This window comes from Equus quagga, chromosome 2, assembly GCF_021613505.1.
Source record: "Equus quagga isolate Etosha38 chromosome 2, UCLA_HA_Equagga_1.0, whole genome shotgun sequence".
NCBI lineage: Eukaryota > Metazoa > Chordata > Mammalia > Perissodactyla > Equidae > Equus > Equus quagga.
The window spans coordinates 95856581-95874669 of record NC_060268.1 but is presented as its reverse complement, the minus strand read 5'-3'; the positions used below and the strand labels follow the sequence as shown (position 1 = coordinate 95874669).

Here is an 18089-nt window from a genome sequence, read left to right as displayed (position 1 = left end):
ACGTGCATGCACACACATGCACACACACGTGCACAAGGCACATGCATACACACATGCACACACGCACATGCACACACGCACACAGACACGCACATGCACACACACCCCTGCACTTGGTTTTGGTCACCCCGTGCAGAGGAACTTTCTGAGTAGGCAGCAGCTCTCTCTCCCTCGGGTTGAACCCCTGGGAGAACACACACTGGGATGAGGACCATCTTGCCCCCTGCCGGTCAGCAGAGGTGACCACGTGGACTCTGCAGACGGGGTTGTTGGGCCGGGAGGGTCCCATGAAACCCAGCTAGTGTGGGGTTTCGACTCGGCCTCTTGAAAGCATTCTGTGTTCCAATAACGCCTCGTACAGGAGTCTGCTGCGAGCCGAGCTGTTCTGAGGCAGGGCATCTGAACCCGTGCCCATGGCGATTCCCATCCTAGGAATACAGGTCTGTTGTAGGTGCAGTGCACTCAACAGACGATGCTACAGCAGCATCAGCAGCAAACGCTTGCACGGCTCTGCTGTGTGCCAGGCGCTATTCCAAGCAGTTTACCAGTTGACTCATTCTCATTCTTACAACAACCATAGGTACTGTATTATGCCCGTTTTCTAGATAAGGACTCGGGGGTACAGAGAGGTTCTGTTGCTTACCCAAGATCACACAGTCAGGGAGCGATAGAGCCACAGTTTAAACCCACGCATCTGACTCCAGAATCAGTACCTTTAGCCTGGATGTTGGCCCTCAAAACAGATAAGTGTCTCCCCTCCGGGAGCTTAGATTCTCGTGGGAGCAGGGGAGACGGTCAGGACACATACAGTCATTATGTCAAATGTACATGCCTCTATTTCTCAGCCGTTAAGACTTTGGAGGAAACTCAAGCCCGAGAAAGGTGCTGGGGAAGTGAACATCCGGGGGGGTCATCAGAGACCTCCCTGATAGGAGTTCGAGCCACGCACAACGCGGGGGCCTTGGTCGTGTCAGTGGGGGAGCACTCCTGGCAGAGGAACGGGCAGGTCCACCTCCTGAGGGGAGAAGGGAAGTCGCAGCAGCCAGGTCCACACTCTGTGCAGAGACGATGGGAGTGGAGCAGAGGAGCTGCCCACCATCCTGCCCCACTCCTCTGCTACCTGCCCACCTCTGGCCTCAGCTGCCTCATCTGTGCACCCAGAAGGGGGCAGGGTTCCAGGGGTCCCCTCTTCCCAGCCCGTGACCTCTGGGCGGCAGGACGCGTGTGGTGGGCCGATGCTGTGCTGCCTGGGCTCCTGATGACTGTGGTGCTGTTGGCAGCGCCGTCCGAGTGAAATGCCAGCAGGTCCCCACAGAGCCCCCGCCTTTGTCCTGGGACGTGTGCGACTGTGAGGCCCTGCCCGGGAGGGTGAGAGTGGAGAGGCAGAGCCCACCTTAGCGCTGTTAGGAGAATGGCTTTGCCCTTGCAGACCCCTCGAAAGAGTCACCGGAGCCCCCGGGGTTCCCAGACCGTCTGGAGGACGCTGAGTGGATGGGGGCCGTCTGTGCGTTCCTCCTGGGGCCTGGCACGGAGTGAGTTCTCCAGAGTCCTCTGCGACTGATCCGGGGTGCAGAGGACTAGTGCTCTGCCTGGGCTGGAAGTTGGGGATCCTTTCCACCTGGCAGCCTGGTGGGGCCGCGGAAGGCTCCCCAAGAGGCCGTTCCCCCTCCTAAAATCAGCAGGGGCAGAGGGGCCCCCAGGCAGTGAGTCAGCGAGGGTCAGACAAGGTCTCCGTGTGACGATGTCTCTCCCGGGCTGGCCGTCCTCGCCCGTCCCGACGCTCGGCCCAGATTCCTCCACCCCAGACGGGTGATGCAGCTCTGCTGTTCCTCCCCAGGGAGCCCGACAAGACCAACCTGGTCACCTTCTTCCAGACCGACCTCAGCGGCTACCTCCCGCGCAGCGTGGTTGACTCCTTCTTTCCGCGCAGCATGGCTGGATTTTATGCCAACCTTCAAAAAGCTGTGACGAAGTTGTAAGACTGCCGTTCTCGCTCATTGGCCGAGAACTCCCACCACTCGTCGCTGGGACAACAGAGAGTGGGGGAGACCAAGGGCCCGTCTCCGCCCTTCGGAATCTGCTGGTGGGCAGCTCATCCCGGGAACACCGGCCCCACCGGCTCCCACTCCTCCTTCCTCCACTCGGGGTGGCGTGGGGAAGCTGGTCAACTGTTCCGCACTCTGCTGGTCGTCCAAACACACCTCCTCTGGCCACCAGACAGGGACTCAGCCCGGGCTCCGCGCGACGCTCGTGATGCACTGGGGCCCAAAGCCTTTATGTGCCGGTCACCTCCAGGACCACGGTCCCCTGTTCGTCTAAAAGAATCAATACTGGAAACCAGGCTGCTGCCTTTTTAGAGTCTGAGACCCATGCCGCGGAGCCCCATGGATGTTTCCTGGCGCCACGGTGCTGGGTGTTGCCTCTAAAGAGATGTCAGCCTGGGAAATGGTGCTTCGAATAAATTAGATGACATTAAAGACGGATGCTTCCCGTATTCCTTCTCCTGTCTCTTCCACTTGAGTCGGTTGTTTCTCTGTTTTCCCCCCGCGTGAGTTAAGTTGTACACGCTCCCTGGAACCAGGTGGTTTGCATCTGGTGAAGGCCCAATCTGCAGCCTCAGGGCTGGTCCTCTTTGGAGCTGGTTCGGAATTTAGCAAACCGCCCCTGCCCACGGGCGGGACTGGAGGGAGCCCGCTCGTCCCTGGGCATTGCCTTCGCTTGTCCTCTATGGTAGAGGCTGGGCAGGAGTCCTCTGGCCTCCAGGCCCTGCCAGGCGTCATGTTGCGAGCGCAAAGGTGGAAGATTAGCCCCTCGAGTCTCTGCTGTGAGACAGCCAGCCCCCCGGGGCCTGCTCACCCGGGTGAGTCATCAGGACCCGGGAGCACAGCCTTGCCTCGTGGAAGGGGCCCAGGCAGCCGCACGACTTCTTTGCTCTCCCCAGTCAGGGCCACACCGTCCTGTGTGGGATTCCCCAACACCCACTGGCAGCCTCGGGGGGAAGATCTCTCGTGTGTCTGACCAGAGTCCCCTCATGTGGCAGCTGCTCAGGCTACCAGCGTCTGTGCAGGAAATTTCCAGAGTCCTGAGCTTTCTTCGTTCCTCCTAATGGAACAGTGCCCGTGTGTCACAATAACGTCCTCCCCTCCTCTGAGTCCTGGGGTGACTGACTCCTGAATGTGCCGAGATCTGAGCAAGTTTAAGACACGAGAGCTCGGGGTCAGGGGTCAGAAAGCCCCCTTGTTTCCGTGTTCCAAGGCCACCGCAGACCCTGCATCCTGCCGTTAAGACCATCTGGTGAACTCCCTCTGCTCATCAAGAAATCTTCATTGGACTCTTGGATTCTCTTAGGTTTCCTTCATCCATTCAGTGAATGCTGACCGGGTGGGTTGCTGCTTTGTGCCTGGCACTGTTCTGTATCAGCTCCTCTGGAGTCCCATCTCCCGTCTGGCCAGTTCTGGGCACGCCAGTCCCGGAGACCCCTGAAAGCGGAGGTCTTACTGAGGTGGGGCCACCCTGAGCAGCCCTATCTAGCCAGGCGGGAGCCTGGCCTCCCAAGGACCTGTCTCCCTGGGCCCCCTGGATGTCCTGGGCATCTGCTGGCATCGGGGCAAACGTGTGAGCACTGGAGTAGGAGTCAGAAAACACGCATCGGGGCCAAGCCCTGAGAAATGGTGCTCTTAGTCACTTCACAGCTCTGTGTTTTGACTTGTTTTCTTTAAAGGAAAATACGGGGACGTGAACGCCTGTCCCGGTGTGACCTGCTTCTTGAGACTCAGTGCAAATGAGAGAACGTGTGAGTCAGTAAAATGCTGTGCAAAGCGAAGGACTGGGGCTGCCCGGGACAGGCCCCTGGGTGGACTAATTTCCGTGGAGATTTAACATGGATCTGCGATTGTTAGCTGTGCTGTTTGCGGTGTTTGGGGAAGACAGAAAACATTGTTTTCTGCACCCGTGGTCGCTGCAAAGAGCTGGCTGCGGAGAGCCAACCTCACGTGTGAATTGAAGCTTCGTGGGGCTCGAATGGAGGAGCTTTCGTTTTAGGACTTCCTTGCTGGTTCCTGAAGACCCCTCGGCCTGGAACCTGGAATCCTGGGCCGCAGTAGCGTCCTCAGTGGCCCTGTTTGAGCTGGGGGAGGGAGGGACCTGCAGACGGGAGGTGGCACTGGGGGCCCGTGGGCTCACCCACAGCTGCATCCCGTTCTTAGCCTCGCCCCACTCGCTCACCCAATTTGCCTGGTCCCCCAAAGAGGCTTCTCGTGTCCCGGGCCTGTGGGCAGTGCTGTGCCCATCGTGTCACCCCTCCCGGTCCTCCCGGAAAGCCACTTTCTCCTTCCCCAGGTTGATCCACGTGTGTCACCTGGCTGCTGGCTGGGGGACCAAAGCAATTGCCTGATTGGAATTGTCACTGTGTGCATGCCTGTGAGACGTGGCGATGGGGTGTGAGTCTCCGTGGCCTCGTGGCCCAGCCCTAGGTGGGTGGCTGGTGAGATCCCGTGGGAGTGGGGGTTGAATCGAGTCGCACCTTCCATTGCTAGATCCTGCTCATCTTTGGCATTTCCAGTAAATCTAAAGAGCCGATACAGACGGCATCTCACCGTTCTTGTCTGCTCTGGGGTTCGACGACATTCAGAAAGGGATGCACAAGGCAACAGGCAGGACACGAACTAAGCCTGTTACTTCTCAGGGTGACTAGGACGGCACACTGACGCCCAATGAGATGCAGCAACGAAAGGGACCAGCATGATGATCAGGACCCCAGGTGGGGCCGAGGGTTCATTGCCGGGAAACAGACGCTTAGCTTCCTGGTCCCTGGAGAAGCTGCCGGAGTCCCTTCACGTGTCCCCATGGAGGCTGGTCTGGGTGTGACTGCTTCCGTGTTGCGTCTGTGGTCTTTCTTTGCTGGGTCTTCCCTGTCCAGAGCTTGGCAATTGGGCATGGAGAGGTGACCAGACCTAGTCTCCCTGTGGCCCGGCTCTCGGAGCATTTTCCCCACAGCACCCTGCACTCAGGCGCCTGGGCCTCTGTCTGGTCCTTTCCCAGCTGAGTCTCCTTCCCAGATAAGTCACCCCCTCTGGGCCTCGGTGCCCTCCATACGACGGGACACACCACTCTTCCGTGATGCTGCCGTGATCCCTGAAGACTGTGTCCATTCGATGCCAATGCAGCTTGGCACGCGTGGGCAGTGCTGGCGATTTCCCCTTACCCTCCCCCGCCCCTGCTGGTGCGTTCTGTTGGCGCAGCCGTCCGTCCTCTGGGTCTCACCCTATTCCTCCTTGTTTACTCGCTCTACCACCGGGCCCCGCCCGTGCCTGCGAGCATGTCTCCAACCCAACCAAAACCAGTATTGCAAGTGCTTAAGGTGTTAGATTGTGTCTCCCAAAGCGGCCCCAGCTCTGTTCGCCCTCCCCTCCCTTCCCCGCCGGGCAGGCTCGCACCCGGCTCTGGTGACCATTCAGCAGAGGGACGTTGTTCGACTTCCGAGGCAAGGTCAGAAAAAGGATGTGGCCCCTTGTCTGCGTCTCATTCTCTGCAGAGACTCCCCAGCCACCGTGTTGTGAGGAGGCCAAGGCCGCAGGAGAGGCCACCAGTGGGTGTTCAGCCACCCTGCCGGGCTCCCAGCCCACAGCCAGCGTGCGAGTGCGCGACCTTTGAACCTTTGAGTTGCTCCTGCTGACACCAAGTGAGCAGGATGAACTGTCCACACCGCCCCCCTGAGCTCTGCCCATGTTGCCCATTCATGAGAAAAACAAATGTCACTGTTTGTGGTGGACGGCCACACAGTTAAAGTCCTGGGAAAATCTGCAAAGCGGGACACGGGTTTCAGATCAAATGGTAATAAATCCTCTTTATTTACAGTTCTACATAATATGAGCATCGCGCTCTCTCTAGACATAGTCTGTAGTTGTGTCAGCCCCAGTGTGACGCCGCCCTTACCTTTGGGACAACCCTCTTACAGGGGGTGTCCCAGAGGGTCCAGAGCAGAGCAGCAGCCACCAGGAGGCCCCCGTGTGCTGTCCCCCACCGGGCGTGGTTAGCAGTGACCCTGAGAACGAGCGGCCGTGAGGAGCCGCGTGCTGTTGGCCTCGGCGCTCCGCCTAGGAGTCACCAACGGCTGTGGTCCCCTTGGACTGAAGGCTTTTCCTCCTGATGACGATCGTGACGGGCCCGTCGGGCAACGCCTTGATGACGTTCCAGGCTTCAAACCGCGTGAGGCCCTGCACGGCAGTGCCGGCCAGGTGTAAGATCTCGTCTCCAGGCTGGACCGTCTCACTCTGCTCTGAGGCCGCCCCTGAGATGAGGGAGGAGAAGAAAATGGGTCCCACAGGTCAGAGGGCAACAAGGGAAGTCGCCCCCGCACTTGGTCTCCGAGGAGCCAGGACAGCTCGGGAGGGTGCGGGGTCCCCATCCCTCGGACGGTGGTTCTAAAATGAGTCGTCTCATAAAATGGGGACTCAGGGGTCAACACCCCAGGCTCTAGCTCTCTGTGGCCTTTGGGGAAGTGTCACCCACACTGTCCCCAGAGAAGGGAGACTCTGGGCAGCTCCACGCAGAGGCTGGCTGGGGAGACTTCCAAGGTCATAGCGGACTCTGAGGGACTGAATGCTCTTCCACGCCCCCTCGGACGCCGTCCCAGCATCCCACCCCTCACGTGTGGTCCCCCCTTCTAATGAGGTGGCCAGGCAACGGGTGGCCTGGAAGGGAGCTGCTGGGATTTTCACGCAACAGTCTTCACGGCGCTTTTGGCTCTGAACAGCCTGGAGAAGACCCCTGGGCCCACGTAAATAGGACATGACCATACTTGGCTCCCGCTCTCCCAAAGCTGCCCGTGGGAAGAGAGCTAAGTTACCACTTATGTCAAAAGAAATGTTCCTGTCCATTTGACACAACGATCTTCACAAATGTTGACTAAGAGCAGAAGATACTGGCACTGATGATAACAATACAGATATAGCTAACGTATGCTGGGCAATTATATGCAATAGGCATTGTGCTAACATGTTGCATTATGGCCGCTGTCCTACAAGGTACCTGCTGTTAGTTTCCCCTTTTGCTGGGGAGGAAACCAAAGACTCAGGTAACTCGCTCAGAGCTTTATGCTGCTAAGTAGTGGGGCCTGGGCTTGAGCCAGACCTTCCGGCTCCAGAATCCACGTCCCTTGGTACCACATCCCCTGCACGGGCGGACTCACCCGCACTGAGGCAAACGGGGCCGGGATGGCGAACTGACTTGCCTGAGGGCATGCTGCCAGTAGTGGCAGAACCAACACCGGACGCCTGGTCTCTTGATTTTGAACTCTGTGCTCATTGCAAATCGACCTTCAGAAGTTTAAAATGTCTGTCCCAGAACTGGGGTAAACATGGACTCCTGGGCGCATCCGAGTGCACCCCAGTGCCCTCGCCGTGTTCATGGCTGCAGCGGAGCATCCTCTAAAACAGCCACTCTGAGTGGGAACTCGGGGGCCCTAAGAGCCTGTAGACACACACCCTCCCCTCTTGCATGGATGAGGGGCCTCAGGCCAGGGGGCAGTGGTCATTCGGCACAAGCAGGGACCAGAATCGAGGCCCCTCGACTCCCCGTGCCGTGCTCGTCTCTCCACCTCTCCTTGCTCTGTGGCTCAGAGGCTCCACCTCGAGAAGCAGCAGAGTTGGGGTGGCCTCACGCCGCAGCTGTAGCCCATTCGCATTCTCGCAGGAAGACCCAGCTGACCGCCACTCAGGCAGGCTTGCACCCAATCCGTGATGATCGAATATCAGAATTCTAAACAAGGGGTAGCAGCCCACGGACCCAGGACTAAGGCGAGGCCGGTGGGGCCGAGGCGTGCAAGTGGAAAGTCGGGCTCTGTCTTTATTTAAAACTTGGATATTTTGTGGGGCTGGCCCCGTGGCCCAGTGGCTAAGTTCGCGCGCTCCTCTGCAGGTGGCCCAGTGTTTCGTTGATTCAAATCCTGGGCGCGGACCTGGCACTGCTCATCAAACCACGCTGAGGCAGCGTCCCACATGCCACAACTAGAAGGACCCACAACTAAGAATATACAACTATGTACTGGGGGGCTTTGGGGGGAAAAAGGAAAAAAATAAAATCTTTAAAAAAGAAAAAACTTGGATGTTTTGTTTCTTATGGGCATTTATCTTTTAAGAATAGCGCATTGAAATAGTATTTGTCCTGATGGCTGAGTATGTCGGGGCCACCTTACATTTTGCACCACAGAGGGTGGTGCCTCCCTTGCCCCCCTGCCCCATGCCCCAGCCCTGAGCCCAGGGCTCAGTTGCTTACGAGGACCCAGCAGAATAGAGGGTTTAGCAGGATGTCAGAGCCGAGGAGAAAAGAAGTGAGTCCTTAAGAGGCCGGCCTGCCTCTCAGGGGGCACAGGAAGCCGACACGGCCTTGCAGGTGCCCGGAAGCTTCTGAGGGCTTGCCCCCGCCCTCCCCCACCGGGGGAGAATGCCGACAGCTAGGTACACACACCTCACCTTTGAAAATCCGGTTAACGGTGAGAGGCTTGTCCCCGTGCAGGGAGCCCTTCCCGCCCTCCAGGCTGAAGCCCAGCCCCATGGAGGTCTTCTCCAGCGTCACCGTGCAGACCGTGGCCTCCGCTGCAGAAGAACACAGGGCTTTGGTCGGGACACCCTCCCCTCCCGGCCACTGGTGCCCAGGCCTCAGGCGAGCCCGCTGTGCTCCTGCACACCTGCGTGCAAACACAGTCCCGCATCTCGGGCTGCACTCGATGCTGGCCACAGGTCCTTGGGGCCACACATTACTGAACGGCCCCCCAGGGCTGGTGCCAGGGGCCCCCGCGGAGCTGCGAGCACTTACTGGACTCTGCAGGAGTGTCGCTGGCCGCGGAGGCTGAGCCCACGGAGTCGGTGGAGTGTCTCAGATCGGGCACGGCCTCCGGCGTTGGCTTCCGGGTGACGATGACGGCCTGCCTAGGGTCCCGGGCTTGGCGGAGGATGGCCAGGGCGTCATTGTGCGTGGCGCCTTTGAGGGACTTGCCGTTGATGGACAGGACCTCGTTCCCCTTCTGAATTGTGCCTTCCTGGGCGGCCAGGCCGTTCGGGAACACTTTGTGGACCTGAGCAAAGCGAAGGGTGGGGACCGAGATCACCCACCTGGGGCCCAGATTCTCGCTGGAGGAGGATCTGGACCCATCAGTCAAACTGAGCAGACTCTCAGGCCAAAGAAAACAAAACTGTGTGCTGGCTCAGGACTGCTGTCACAGGGGCCAGCGTCCCCGCTTCTCTACCCAGAGCAGAGACTCCAGCAGCAACGGCTAGGTGGCCCTCAGAATCCTTCTCAACCCAGCGTCCTAGACTAAGTCACTGCAATCCTAGCTGACATTCAGTGGAAATCTTTGGTCCCACCCGTTCCAGATCCACGTTTCCCAGAGTAGTTTTCGTGAAACACCGTTTCTGTGCCATTTTATAGGTATCGTATGAGAAAAGGTGTCTCAGGTCTAAGAAATTTGAGAACGCTGGATAGAACAACAGCTCTGAAAATGCCTACAGTTTAAAAATAACGTCTCAGAGACTCTACCGTGCAAATTTGCATGACACCACGCTAAGGACGGGTAGTATCATACAGCGGTCCCCAAAAGTGTTCTCGCAAAGAATCGCTTTTTTCAGAAATTCTCAGGCCCCATCTTCTGCAGAAGGCATTTTTGAGAAACAGGATCCTGGGAAGTCTAGACATTTTTAAAGCGCCTGCCCGGGAAACTCTGATCCTTTAACTCCAGTTAAAAGGGTCCTGGTCCTCTTGCTACAAAATACGTGGGATAAAAACAAATCTCATGTCTTTCGTCAGCCTTTGAGGAGGTAAATTCTGACATGCACGATTAAGAGGACTGAATGAAAGCTGTGTGGGCAATCCCTAAACTGTGCCACACGCTGCTTTGCTGGTGTCATGTGAACAAGCGTCTTTATTTCTCCGAATGGTTTCAGTGTTGGAAAAATTCTGTTATGGGGTCAGACGCGGTTCAGGTCCCCAGGCTGTAAGACCCAAACAAGCGTGCTGGTCTGCACCCCCTGTCCCTCCTCCAGAAGCACAAACCCCGCCAGCTCCCCCTCCTGAGGGCCGGGGGAACGTGAATTTAGACCACACGTCAGTCAGCGAGCGCCCGGCGTGGCCCTTGGCCTTGGGCGGTGGCTCAACGTTAGTTCCCTTTTAACAAACTGGAAGGAACAAAAGTGCTCACACATGGAAGGGGAAAGAGGAAGCCCGGTGCGTGCACTCGGCCGGTGCCTGTTTCTGCTCCTGGTTTACGAGTGGCTGCAGCGTCTGGGGGTAGCTGGCCACTTGGGGTGGAGGGAAGTGGCTGCTCCAGGGCAGACCCACAGATCCAAGCGCTGTTCTTTCCGCAAATAGAAAGTAAACTGACAATGAGAAGCCTCTTCATGATGCTCTCCCGTGTGCTCAGAGGCAGAAACAGGTCCTTATTGGTTTATGTGCTTTGTTGTGGCAGAGAGCTTGCCGCAGAGAAGAAAGTTGCTCCCCTGACATGGCCGACAGAAACGGCCGGGTCACCTCTGCGAGGGGCGCGGTGTGCTCACTCTGGGCTGACACTGTGTCGGGAGGGTCTGTCTTCAGCGGGGCAGGGAGACTCAGATGAGCCGGATGAGGAAGGCACTGAGACAGCACAGCTGCAGGACGAGCTCTGCTCCGTCCGAGAAGCTGGGAGGACGGGATGCATCGGGGTCGGGTACGGCGATCTGAAGAGGGGCCAGAGGGCAGCAGCCAGTGCCACTTGGGTTGTGTGGGCCAGAAGAATGGGGTCCACAGGAGAAGACGCTGACCTGCCCACGCCTGCCCCAGGCTCCCGCAGGTCCTGAGAGATCGGGGGGCTGGGCCTCGAGATCCGAAGCCTCAGGGTGTGTCCCAGGCTGTGCTCTGTCAACAGGTTACAAGACTGCTGCTGTTCTCTCCACTGTGGCCCCATGGCCCTCAACCAGCCATCGGATCAGCTTCCCAACTGTCTACATCAATATCCCCACTCTCCAAGGGGGCAAAACCAGGACAGCAGCCTCCTAGACAGGACCTACCTTCCCGAGGCCCCTCTCCATCCAGGGGAGCCCCCTCTCCATCCCAGGGAGGCCACTCTCCATCAGCGGAGCCCCCTCTCCATCAGGGGAGGCCCCTCTCTCCATCAGGGGAGGCCCTTCTCTCCATCAGCGGAGGCCCCTCTCCATCCAGGCGAGGTCCCTCTCTATCCAGCGGAGGCCCCTCTCTATCAGCGGAGGTCCCCTCTCCATCAGCGGAGGCCCCTCTCCATCCAGGGGAGGCCCCTCTCCATCAGCGGAGGCCCCTCTCCATCAGCGGAGCCCCCTCTCCATCAGGGGAGGCCCCTCTTTCCATCAGGGGAGGCCCTTCTCTCCATCAGCGGAGGCCCCTCTCCATCAGCGGAGGCCCCCTCTCCATCAGCGGAGGCCCCGTCTCCATCCAGCAGAGAACCCCTCTCCATCCAGCAGAGAATGCCTCTCCATCAGCGGAGGCCCCTCTCCATCAGCAGAGGCCCCTCTCCATCAGCAGAGGCCCCCTCTCCATCAGCGGAGGCCCCGTCTCCATCCAGCAGAGAACCCCTCTCCATCCAGCAGAGAACGCCTCTCCATCAGCGGAGGCCCCTCTCCATCAGCAGAGGCCCCCTCTCCATCAGCGGAGGGCCCTCTCCATCCAGGCGAGGTCCCTTTCCATCAGCGGAGGCCCCTCTCCATCAGCGGAGGCCCCTCTCCATCCCAGTGTGCTGTGCTGCCCATCACGTCCAGCTTTCAATCCCGGCCGCGCAGCCTCCCATAACAGCCCCGTGGTCACAAATCTTTCTTGTCTGATGTTTGGAGGCTGACAGGTTTCGGGTCTTCATCTCCAAAGGAAGAGACTTGACACTGAATAAAATTTGCTTTGAACTGTTTTCTTTTTGTTGTTGTTGTTGAGACGGAATTCATATGACATCCAATTCACCTTTTTAAAGTGTACCATTCCGTGACATTTAGTGGGTTGAATTTTGAAAACGTCCCTCCGGACAGACCCTTCGGAAATGCAGGCGTTGGGGCTCCAACTGGAGAAATTCCGATTCACTCACTCTGCAGTGAGGCTGAGACACCTGTAATCCTTTTCAAAGCCCCACAAGGCATTCAATGGACTTCTTTTGGTGTCTTAAAGTTGTCTGGGGCATGCCAAGACCTTCTTGTTAAATTAAGGGCCACGAGGAGGGTTGGACAGGGTCCCACGGGTGACGGTTACTACACTTCTTGAAAAGCGTGCATCCCGACGGCTCCCCTTAGGTCCTGCCCTCACTGCCTGCCCAGAGGCCTGGTGTCATGCATTCCCCTGGTCCCCGGCACCAGGCCCCTTCCTGGCAGGGGCCCCCCTCCCAGGGCCAGGGCCTCTGGCTCTGACACGCCCCCCGTCACTGGCCACTCACCGTGATCACCTTGTTTTCCAGATCCGCTCCTCCCGCCAAGCTGAACCCGAGGCCGGCCCCTTCCTCCTTGTGCAGGATGGTGACGTGGATGCTGTCTAGTTGCTGCGGAGGGAGGTACATACGTTAGAAAACATTTGACCACAGCAGCATGAACACATTAGGCAGCATGTTAACGTCAGGCTGCTTTGGTCTCGAACCCCAGCTTGGCTGTGCTCCCAGTTACGTCACCTCCTCAGACATGTCTGTCACCTGTAAAGACAGGGTATGTACCTTCTGGAGTCTTGGGAAGCTTAGAAGAAAAGAAAAATGTGTGTAAATCCACACGTATATATATATTTTTCTCCTACTCACCCCCCCCCCAAACACCCACACTTGTACCGACAGCGCCGGGAGCCACTAAGTCGGCTGGAGGTCCCAGCGTGTTGGACAGCAGCTCTGATGGTTCAGCGTGGGATGGGTCAGCCTGTAGGGTGTTGGGCCAGCAAACCCAGGGGTCAGTGCTATCCTGCTCCTGCCCTCTCCCTTCTCCATGGGGCACGGCAGCAGCGTTTAGGAGCCCAGCTGCCACCTTGCTCCAGAACACGTGCACACACACATGTACACACACAAGCCCACCCAGGCACACGGTCCCTCCCAGCCTGGACGTGGGCTCACCCAGAGCCAGAACAGTCCCTCCGCACGTCTAAAGGCAGGGACTCCCATTCTGGTCTCCATCTGGGGTCTCAAACTCAAGCGCGCACGGGGGCAAGGCAGACCACTTAAATGCACATGGTGGGCAGATGGGGGACGTTTAGGGGTGGGGGGACCCGCAGAGAACTGGGGGGCACATCTGCTCCAGGACTAGCTGCTGCTTGTGAATGCAGACCCGGTGCCACCAGACCCTTCCCTTTGAAAGAATGAGAGAACCCAAAAATCCAGGTTTTATAATACTTCGAATCTAATAATTTTTTAAAAATCACTGTGCACGCCAGATAAAATACACCTGCAGATCCACTTGGCTCTCAGACCACCAGTTTGCACCTGGGCACTGGTGTGTGGCCTTACTCCCTCTGGCACCACCAGAGCTCCTGCCGTGAGGCTGGCTCTATGATCCTCTGGTTTGGAGGCCCCAAGACCCAGAAGGGAGGAAGGGACCAGCGGACCTGCTGCCGGCCTCTGCTGCAGTACTGGAACACTCTCCCAGTAACACCCGAGGCAGGACGGCTCCTTGTGGCTTACTCAGCACCGTCCTCTGTTATTTAATTTGAACAAGGCCCTGGGGACGTGGTGCTCCCAGGGTGACGTGCAGGAGCCACGGTCCAGGGCACCTTGTGTCCCTCAGGCTCACCCACACCCCTGAGCTGGGGGAAGACCAGCTCTGTTGCCTCCTTATCTTCTCATCCCAGGCAGGATGATTCCAGCGCAAGACGCCTGCACAGACGCAGGCAGCCCCGGAGGGAGCCAGCCGCCAGCTCGTGCCTTCGGCTGGGCTCTGCCTGGCCACTTCCTCTCCACACGCACCTTTGGGTAGGGCCCAGAAGAGCGTGGGAAGTGGGACTTTCAGAATGACTAGGCTGAAGTGCGGGGGCCGTGGCGAGCCCTGGGATCGTCGCTCTCGGTGTGGAGGGGAAGTCCTCTGGGTGAGAGTCAGAACCACGCTCCCACGCTGCCTCTCCCTGCAGACACGTGCAAGGGGGGTGGGGGGAGTAGAAATAGCACTGAAGGTGGAGAAAGAAAACCTGGGCTCTGAGACCTCGAGCTCACCTTTCTCACGCATAAGGTGGTCGAAAGGATGCAACAAGGCCATGACTGAAAGCACTTTGTAACTACGAACTCCCTTAAAGGGAGAGTCTCACTGTGCACCAGGGACGCAGCGCTCTCCACCACGGGCAGGACACAACCCAGGTCTGCGTCAGCCCCTGGGCGCTGCCATCTCTCGAGCCCCAAGGAGCCTGGGCTACTCCAGTCGCTTCCCCTCCAGCCTGAGCCGGGTGACGGCGCAGCTCACAGCACGGACCCCGTCTCCGCAGGGGCTCCCTGGAGAAACCTACCTTTAACGTTGCTTCATCCAGAACCTTCACTTCCTCCAGGAGCTTCTTCAACTCCTCGGAGCTCAGCAGGGAGATGACCGACTGGCCCGACTGAAGGGCACAGTGGTCCAAGTCGTCGGCGTCCGCGGGCTCGCTGAGACCCTCCGTGTATTCTCTCAGCTCCGAAAGGCTTTCATGGGGAGAAGCAGCAGCATCAGGGGATGAATCATGGCATTAATAAGAGCTAACGTCTAAGGCATTATCACTCTATTCCAGGCACAGGGCTGAGCACATGCGTGCATTCCGTTATTTGGTGCAACAAATCTGAGTAGATGTGGGCATCCTTCCACCACAGAGATGAGGAGATGAGGGCTCAGAGAGGGTACACAGCTTGTCTGTGGCCACACAGCTATGAAATGCCAAGATCCAGGATCCGAAATCACAGATCACGCTGTGTCTGACTCCAAAGGCCGTGTTCTAACCCTCCGCACCTGCCCCGGGGGAACTGAGGCTTGGGACTAATTTCACCCACCCTGCTGCCAGATCCAGCCACCATGCCCTGGTGCTCATCGTGCCCTCTGCCCTCCCTCACAGGTGTCGCCAGTGCCTGGCTGTCCTGCATCAGCACCTAATGACTGCAAAGGGCGCCCCCTCGGCCAGCAACCGGCCTTCCTCTTTCTTTGGAACTCATTCTGTTATCTGTAGCTATATTTTGCAGCCACACTTCACATTTTGCATGAAATTGTGGTTTCAGTAACAGGGGATCATTCGTCCCTCTGACTGATGGACCTTGACTGCTAAAGGGGAAGGGGCCCCACAGCAGGAAAGGCCGATGCGAGCCCTGCCGTTCCAGCAGGAGAGCAGCCTCTCAGCCAGAGAGAGCAAACGCCTGGGAGACGTCACTGTAAGGACCCCGTTCTACACCGACCGGCCGGCTCCCCAGACCCCGTTCTAGGTGCGTCTCTGAGGGTCATTCCTGTCCCCTCAAGGGCTGGCTGCAGTGGCTGGAACCCGATGGGACGGCTGGTCAATGGGTCTCAAACATTTCTCAGCAGTGAGGAACAAGCCACAGAATAACAAATGCAGACTCGTTCTGATTAGAGGGGAGACCTGCCGCGGGAGACCCCGGTCGGTGGAGCCAGTCTCGCCTCGAGCTGAGGCTGAGCATGGAAGGAACCCGCTCACAGTCAGGAAGTCACTGCCGGAGCTGGGACCGGGACCCCGACGTCCCAACGTCCCATCCGGGGAACTGAACCCCTGGACAGAGTGCAAGTGGACTCCTTCGTGGGAGGGGGGTGGGCAGCAAGAACTCCAAGGGGTCATCTCCTGGCCTCAGTCTGGGCTTCCTGAGCGACAGTGGGACATGTCAGGTTGGCATCCATCCCTAAGTCTCTGTGGGTAATTCGCCCAGGGGCCAGGTCTGCCCCAGCTCCCAGCCCCGCCCAAGCCCAGGGCCTGTGAAAACGCCTCTTAATACGGAGGCAGAGGTGTCTCACACACACACACACACGTAAAGGAACAGATGGCACAATCCTTGAGCATCCTGGGAAACTTCAGAAGGATATGTAGGCTTATGAGAGAAAGGCGAGCAAGGAGCAGGGGAAACCGGTGCAGACACTCACTTGAGCGAGAAGCCCGTGTCCGAGGCCAGCGTTTCGGCAGAGCTGCTGGCAGCCGGGTCTTCCCCAGACGGTGACGTTGGAGAGGCCGCCTCCTTGGGGAGGCAGGCAGTCTGGCCGCAGGAGAAGGAGGACGGGAGGCACAGCAGCGACTTCATGACAGCGGAGGACACCTGGCTGCTGATGGAGTAGAGCTTGCTGATCTTCTCGTCGAACGGCTGCATCTCGCAGGACTGGGTCCTGGACAGCGGGAAGCTGCGTGCCCGCTGGCTTGGCATCTTGACCACGGTGACCCGAGACCCCTCAGGTGGTGTGGACGGCAGCCTCGAGAGGGGGTCAGGGTCGGCCAGGAGGGCTTTCTGACTGGGCTGCCGCACCGGGGCGGGGGACCCCGACCCACTGGGGTCACCAGCCTCCGAGGCTGCGGGGGAAGTGGGCGGAAGCCGCTCCTGCTCTGGCTGCGTCTGCTCAGCGGTGGGGGGAGCCCCTCGCCTCCCGGGGCTGGAGACCCATCCCGCCTCTTGCCTCTCAGGGGGTTTGGCCGCCTCGCCTGAGGAGGAGTGGAGGCTCAGTCTCTGAAGGCCTCTGTCGGGCGGTTGAGGGGAGCCGAAGGTTTCAAAGGAGCTGATCCTCTGTCTGATGGAGGAGGCGGCCCGTGCAGGGACCCCTGGGCGCTCCCTGGGGGCGGGTGCTGCCTGGGCTCCGGAGGCCGCGTCCGGCAGCCGCCTGGGGTCTGGAGCACGACCCCTCAGACCTTTCAAGCTTTGGCGAAACCAGGCTGGCTTGGGGGCCACAGGAGGCCCCTTCTTCACCGTGCTGCCATCTGCCGGCTTGTAAAGCTTGGGAGCTCCGTTGGGGGCGTCCAGCTTCAGCGGGGTCCCATCGGGGTGGCCCCGCGGCCCTTCTTCCTCACCCAGGTTGACGTTGGGCTGGAGCGGCAGGTGGCCGTGATTCTCACTCATGATGGGGCTGAAGAGGTTTTTGATGCAGTCAGAGATTCTAACCCAGGGGTCTTCGGCGGTGGAGTCGAGGCTACAGTCCATCCGAGCCTGCCTCTTAAGCAGGGGGTGCTTTGCTGGGGATGTCTGAGTCACTGGGGAGCAGAAACAAGGCCAAGGCCAAGGGTTAACCTGTGAGTTTTCTTCCCAAGTCCTAGTATCAAGCTGAACAGCAACAAGGACTCTAGAGAGATCAGCAGAAGTGGTGGGCATCTGGCGGGGGGGGGCCACTGGGCAGGGCCAACAGGCAAGACCAGAGGACCAGAGGTGGGACTTAACTTGACAGCATCCCAGCGTCTTAGAGCTGGGAGGTTGGCAGACAACATCTGGTCCCACGCCTGGCCTTTTACAGCGGAAGAATCCGACATGCAGAAGGGTGAGGGGCCACCTGCAGGCCAAGCCAGGGCGGGACCCCGTGTCTCCCGGTTCCCCACTTTTGTGTCCTTTCCACGGCACTAAGCAACCTCCCAGATAGCTCATTAAAAACTGTCAAAGTCAGCGCGAGCCTCTTAACTTTTAAGCCAAAGGTCGCAAGTTGGCGGTCGGATATGGTCTGGACCACCCGCGTCATTAAAAAGCAGCATGAACGCGGGTGCCTTCAGACGGGGCCCACTCGGCTCCACCCAGCTCCTAACCCTCTCGCACCCGCTCGGCTTTTCACACGTGTCCACCTGGCCCCTGAGGTCGTGTGAGTTTTCCGCTCCCTCCTCCCAGGTGATTAACCAGCTCACTCAGCAAGGAGTGCGCTCCCGGCCCAGAGAGCAGGGGAAAAAGCTTCCAGGCAGAAAAAAGCCGTGTGGTGGCGGTTCTCACCCTGGGCTCCACAGTGGGACCTGGACGGCCTTACAGTATTCTGACACCCACCCCTCGTCCTGACTTAATACCTGGGACACAGTGGGAGCACTGCGAGTGACCAGCTCCCCAGGTGGTTGCACCTGCGCTGTGTAGGCCGCCCTGGAGATCAGCCCCTCCCCGCAGGGCAGCACGTGGGGTCTTTCTCGGAAGCTGTGGAACCCGCACCCGCTCTGGGTGGGTGGGCAGACTCTGCCCC

The 18089-nt window shown here is 58.8% G+C and overlaps 2 protein-coding genes across 4 annotated transcripts in view; one reads left to right on the top strand and one right to left on the bottom strand.

Annotated features, from left to right (window-relative positions):
* The window catches only part of STARD5 (StAR related lipid transfer domain containing 5), an 11213-nt gene extending 8719 nt beyond the window's left edge, over nucleotides 1-2494 (top strand). Inside the window, exon 6 of the mRNA XM_046654996.1 lies at nucleotides 1838-2494. Within this exon, the coding sequence (XP_046510952.1) occupies nucleotides 1838-1979 (142 nt within the window). The 3' untranslated portion in view covers nucleotides 1980-2494. The remainder of the gene's footprint in view (nucleotides 1-1837) is intronic.
* Nucleotides 2495-5637: 3143 nt separating this feature from the next.
* Nucleotides 5638-18089, bottom strand: part of IL16 (interleukin 16) — a 110446-nt gene continuing 97994 nt past the window's right edge. For 2 of the 3 annotated variants that reach the window (XM_046654995.1, XM_046654994.1), the window contains 6 exons: nucleotides 16044-17133; nucleotides 14443-14611; nucleotides 12413-12514; nucleotides 8815-9073; nucleotides 8472-8594; nucleotides 5638-6289 (listed from right to left, as the gene is read on the bottom strand). In XM_046654995.1, coding sequence (XP_046510951.1) covers nucleotides 6096-6289; nucleotides 8472-8594; nucleotides 8815-9073; nucleotides 12413-12514; nucleotides 14443-14611; nucleotides 16044-17133 — 1937 coding nt within the window. In that variant the 3' untranslated portion in view covers nucleotides 5638-6095. Of the gene's footprint in view, nucleotides 6290-8471; nucleotides 8595-8814; nucleotides 9074-12412; nucleotides 12515-13912; nucleotides 14068-14442; nucleotides 14612-16043; nucleotides 17134-18089 lie in introns of those variants that run through there. The other variant, XR_006887656.1, reaches the window with a different exon arrangement.